The sequence below is a fragment of the Alosa alosa genome, chromosome 1 (assembly GCF_017589495.1).
Source record: "Alosa alosa isolate M-15738 ecotype Scorff River chromosome 1, AALO_Geno_1.1, whole genome shotgun sequence".
In the NCBI taxonomy this organism is placed as follows: Eukaryota; Metazoa; Chordata; class Actinopteri; order Clupeiformes; family Clupeidae; genus Alosa; species Alosa alosa.
The window spans coordinates 34275070-34281069 of NC_063189.1; the positions used below are offsets into that span (position 1 = coordinate 34275070).

Genomic DNA, 6000 nt, shown 5'->3' on the forward strand with positions numbered 1-6000 from the left:
AATTAAAAACTACTCAAAATTTCCCCATAGACTTAACATTAGGCTGATGACATCACAATGGGCTAATTAACTTGATTTGCACCTGTATCAACTTCCAGCTGCAACCAGCCAGTTAAACTGATTGCACCTGTATCAACTGCTTTCTGTTGAACTAGGCCAACTCTCTCTGTGTCTCTCCATTCTACAAGGATATAAGGCACATTCCATCCAACTTTCTATCCATTCATCCTCTTCAAACCATTCACTCATCCACCCATTAAACTATCCATCAACATCCATTAAACAATCTGCCTATCTACATCCATTCAACTTTCTGTCTATCAACATTCATTACACTATCTACATTTAACTTTTAAACTGTACTCTGTCTCAGGCTTTAAGCAGACAAACTGGCTCTGTTAAGACTATATATCCTGTTCAACTGTTTCTTCTATGTTTGTCATCCTATATTCATCTACCTGTTTTAACCTTTTAAACTATCCACCTATTTAACTGTTTGTCATTCCAACTATATTAAACCTCATCTACCTAGCAAATAATTTAACCTTTTAACTATCCACCTATTTAATTTCAATTCCAACTATATTAAATCCATCTTAAAACTTTATCCACCTATTTAACTGTTCAGTCATTCCAACTATATTAAACCTCATCTACCTAGCAAATAATTTAACCTTTTAAACTATCCACCTATTTAACTGTTCAGTCATTCCAACTATATTAAACCTCATCATGTTGGTTGCCAATTAGCACATCATCTGTTTTAACAATATATTTCACACCATATGTTTTGCATTTTCATGCACTGGTAATTCCCTGGAATTGCGTTTTCTATAGTTTTTTTTTTTTGTCATATCCCTTGCAGGGGACATTGGATCTTCATTTTTCCGAAAATATTAATTTAATGTAGCCTAATAATTGATTGCATTGATAGGATCTTACGGTATTTGTGACACTACATGTATAGATGTGTCAAGGAAGGAGTGTTGCCCCTGGAGTGATTTAAAGGCTGCCTCCAGAGATCTGCTCTGTGATGGAGTGCTGTTACTATGGTTGAGTATGCACTCTGATAGCCATACCAATGAGCCTAGGATCTTTGCCGTTGCAGTCACGGTGCAGCTATGGTACCCTGTAGTCCTGGGTTTTAGCCCAGGAGGGGCGACCGCACTCTCCATTCACTACAAAGGACCCCCTGAGCCCTGTGTGATGGACCCTAGAGATAAGTGTGGGGGCACCCTAGGATGGCACAAGTACAGTGGTATAAGTAAGCCAATGGGGTCATTATTTTGCCAAATCAAGAGAAAATGCTATGTCCACCATTTTGAAAAGAACGTTTGTGTGCTTTGTTAATCACACATATGTATAATTGTGACTGCACCAAAAAGCCCAGGATGTCCTCTTGAGAGTGTATAGGACTCAAATAAATTGCATAAATGGTGCTTGACATATACAGTACCCTCCAGAATTATTGGCACCTCTGCTAAAGTTGACTAAAAACCAGTATAAAAACAATGTGTTGGTGATTTATTGTGGAAAAAAATGAGGAAAATCCAACCTTGAAGGTAAGCAAATTAATTTTGAGAAAAAAGAAAATCCCATAAAGAAATAAATATTTTTAACAAAAACTTTAGCAGAGGTGCCAATAATTCTGAAGGATATGGTAGGTCCCCCACAGAGGACAAAAATGAATTGCTAGGTCTTAGGAGGCTAATGTTGCTGTACACTGTACAATTTGTGGTAAATTGGTTTCCACAAACAAGGCTACACGCCCATCAAGTTTTATATTGGGACTGGAAATCGTTGACCAAAACTGCTGCGCTAGCAACAGTCATAAAATGTATTATCATTAAAGTTTTACCTTTTCAGCTAAAAACAACTCCTCAGATCGTGTCAGTCTCCCTAAAGTGGATGTCCTGAAATAGATGTTCTATCTACAAGTCAATATTGACTTTAGTCTAACTGGCAACTGACCAGAGCAGAGGTAAACATACTCCCACACATAGCTACCTCCACACGCAACTCAAACATACACTTACATAAGACTACATTTACAGACTATCCCACTATACAGACATCATAAAATGAACACTTACTCAAACAAAAAGTGGGTCTGAAAACCTATGGTGATGATGATGTATTAAGCATAGGAGAAAACAAGTATGGACAGAGGAGAAGTAATGAGCGATTTGAACTCTGTACCTTCTGTGAATTTGTTCTATGACGTGTATTATTGATTTGAACCTATCCTCATGTTGTTAGTGCTCCTGTTGTGTCTTACAGTCTGCTTTTCTTTATTGAGGGATGTGAGGGATTATGATGCATTTTTTGTAGATTTCTCCTGAACATATCATCACAATTGTACTTCCAGTGTTCACACATTTTGTGAATTATTAACTTCAAATGTTAGTATAAGTATATGTACTCTTTTGATCCCGTGAGGGAAATTTGGTCTCTGCATTTATCCCAATCCGTGAATTAGTGACACACACAGCACACAGTGTACACACAGTGAGGTGAAGCACACACTAATCCCGGCGCAGTGAGCTGCCTGCAACAGTGGCGCTCGGGGAGCAGTGAGGGGTTAGGTGCCTTGCTCAAGGGCACTTCAGCCGTGCCTACTGGTCGGGGTTCGAACCGGCAACCCTCCGGTTACAGGTCCGAAGTGCTAACCAGTAGGCCACGGCTGCCCATGTTATGAATATTATAAGGCATATTTTGCCCTACCAGAAAGGAAGAGGAAAGAGTGTTTCTTTATGGAATACTTTATTATAAAGGAGGACATATGGATGTACTTCACTGAAAATGAGACCTCTTTCACAGTGACATGTAAACTGTGTGCAGTAACCATCTGAAGATGAGACACCCGCTGCCAACAGCATTAGCACTGTAGCCTATCAGTCATACTAATGGAAACAACTAGTAAAAATCAGTCTTGACACATAACACAAAAGAACATGATGCTTTTAGAAAACAGAAAACATTTATTCATTGGTCATATCCGAACAAAAACTCAGCTCTGTACCGACATGATCATATAGAGAAAACAACAGTGTGCAAAACAAAAAATGTCCGAGTGGAGGTCTCCAGAGGTGGCCCTTACATATCTCCAACCTGCTTGACTCCAGCTTGCTGCCCTCCTGCATGCAGCCTGTTGATGGGGATCATCTTCAATGTTGTCTCCTTCAGTGAGTACCAGCGGCTCTGCCATGTAGCCCAAATAATGCCATTATCATAACCATTTTCGCCAGCATCCTTTTCTGAGTAATGGCCACCTGTAACAGAGCCAGAAAGAGAAGTTATTCGAGCAGATGTACAGCACTGTGAGTCCTCAATGTTTATCACTTGAAAACAAATCTTACCCTGGTAGTATTTTCCATTAAGATGAGCAGCGTGACAACGATTCATCCACCATCCTGATCCATCCTGCTTAGCACAGTTTCCGTCATATTTGTCATTGTCTTTGTCGGGTGTGCTGAACTGCATGCCATTGTGGGATGTGTAGAACTTGTCGCTTGGGTCATCACCAAAGTCGAAGCCATCAAAGGCATCTCCAGCATCACCACCACTGTAGAAGGCATAGGTCAGACGATACATGTCCTGCTCTGAGCCCACTCGGAACATGGAGTAGTCAGCATACCTGTGAAGGAAAAGGTAATGTATGTTAATGCATCACTTCAAAGGAATGTTCATTCTAGAATGTATTTCATATTTCATACATGGTGGTTTGGAACAGCAAACTACATTATCAGTATAATATTTAACTAATGTCTATCGGTATAACTTGGCCCAGTTCTTAGAGGAGCAAAGTTCACGGTTTACTCTGAGTTAAAGCAAATAAACAATTCTTATGCCATTTTAGGGACAAATGAAGTTAAACAATAACTGCTCAACAATTAATGGTGTCAGAAAAGGAGATTTAGACTCCAGCCAACACCAACAGAGAAAACAGTAATTACTTTGTCATTCCGTTCCAGTCCTTCATCTCCACCCTCAGTACGTAAGGAATGCTTGACTGCACAGACAACTTGTGTATCTTCTCAAGACCCAGCCAGAACTCAGTGGTGTCATCTGGAGAGAAGTATCCAAAACCTTCCTTGTATGGGATCCAGTTTCGGTTGAAATCCACACTGCCATCACGTCTCTGAAGGCCACACACAAATACAGAACAAAGAAAACGTTGAACCTCATTGCCTATAAAAGGGCTAGTTGAAATTAAAACAGCACTACTTTTAGAGGTTGAAATACAAGGCAACAATTTAAAATCATTTGAATTAATTTCCTAAATGGATACTAGAACAAGAATCCTATTACATAATATTGCCTTGACCTCAGAATCCAAGTTATCACTATTGATTTTGTACTGGTCAAGTGAGTTTGGTGTCGACCCAGTAAACATACCCTTTGGAGTACAGTCCACCCACGGCCAAAGCTGTCGATCTCACAATACACCAGGAACTCCTCGTCCACCTGGTCTGGTTTTACGAAGTACAGGCCACTGACCTTGGCACCTCTGTTAGCCACATCTTGACAGTCTGTGGAATAAATGGTAAATACATCATCATACAGTATCTGTGCAGAGGGCATCAAACCATGATTTGGGTTGTTTATTAAGGCAATGTTCAGAGAAAGAAACAGCGATTGGTGCTGTGTCTAGTTCCTACCTTTGCCTGTGGTGGGCTGGATCGTCACAGTCTCCTTGCAGGGCTCCATGCACTTCTGCTCCAGCTGAAGAGACAGCTGTCTAAGATTCAGCATGTCCTTGGTAGTGGAGTCTAGAATTTGTTGAAGTGCACTAGAGGGAATAAAAGCAACCATGTTAAGCAAAATAACTTTTTTATGTATATGTGATTGAAATTGTCATATTTATTAAGTATATATATATTAAATAAGACAAATATATATATATATATATATATATATATATATATATATATATATATATATATATATATATAAACAACTTAAAGGATTATTTAAGGGAGTTTAAGGGCAACAATGCGTACTATAGCTGCTCTTCCTGAGACACAATGGTCTTCTCATAGCGTAGAATATCATCCAACATATTGGTTGACTTCTTGATGTAGAGGTCTGTAGATTATAAATAGGCATTAGACCAACATGCATAAATATCGATCTGCACTCTACAGTTTGATTGAAAGGCATTAAGGGCTCCTTGCCTGAAGAGGTCTTCTGGGCTTGTGTTGCCTGGTCTTTCATATAGTTGACCTTCTCTTGGGCCCCCTCGGTAGTGTTGGCAATGTCATCTAATATGTTCTCCATATATTTTAGATCCTTCTCCACTCCTGGTTTATACTTGTCAAGGTAATCTGCTACTCCACATGTGGTTGGACAGTAGGTTCCCTGTGAGGACAAACAGGGAACTCTGTATGGCAATATTGAATAACATGACTAATAATGAAGAGTATGAAGAATTGCTATACGAGTCAGTGGAGAATCAGATTACTACTGGAAAATAGCAAATTTTTCATTCTGTCATACTTACAAATCCATCACGTGGATCACAGCCTGCAGGATAGTCCCCACGAGTTTGCTAAAGGAGAGAACAAAATGTGTTAGATCCAAAAACCTGGTCAGCTGAGCCTACACAGATAATGTGTAATTAGCAACTCACCGCATAGGCAAGAGAACTCAGGAGCAGTGCTGAGGCTAACGTGTGCAGTAGAGGGGCCATGCTGTCTGACACTCTGGCCTTTGGATACTGAGGACCCAGAGGCTCCAGCAGGAATATTTATCCGATCAGGGTCCCCTCTGGAGATGGAGATAACAGGTGTGAGTAAACATACCATCCCATAGAGCTGCGGCTCACTGAGTGACAGCATGTGAGTCACCAGAGCCCGTCAAACAAACAAGCAAACAAGACAAAGGTATCACACGTTTTGATTATGCAATGCCATAGCAATATCTACATCTTTAATTACACTTGTAATATGCAGTTTACAGGTGGATGTAGCTTTTTAAATAGTTTATTCATCACTGAAG

The 6000-nt window shown here is 39.9% G+C and overlaps 1 protein-coding gene across 1 annotated transcript; it reads right to left on the bottom strand.

Annotated features, from left to right (window-relative positions):
• Positions 1–2958: 2958 nt before the first annotated feature.
• fgg (fibrinogen gamma chain) lies at positions 2959–5742 on the bottom strand. The gene is made up of 9 exons (XM_048239537.1): positions 5633–5742; positions 5504–5551; positions 5178–5361; positions 5004–5088; positions 4662–4792; positions 4399–4532; positions 3957–4141; positions 3360–3637; positions 2959–3272 (listed from the first exon to the last, which is right to left on the bottom strand). The coding sequence occupies exons 1-9, from the start codon at positions 5690–5692 to the stop codon at positions 3097–3099; spliced, it is 1281 nt and encodes a 426-aa protein (XP_048095494.1). The 5' UTR covers positions 5693–5742; the 3' UTR covers positions 2959–3096.
• Between the last annotated feature and the right edge of the window lie 258 nt (positions 5743–6000).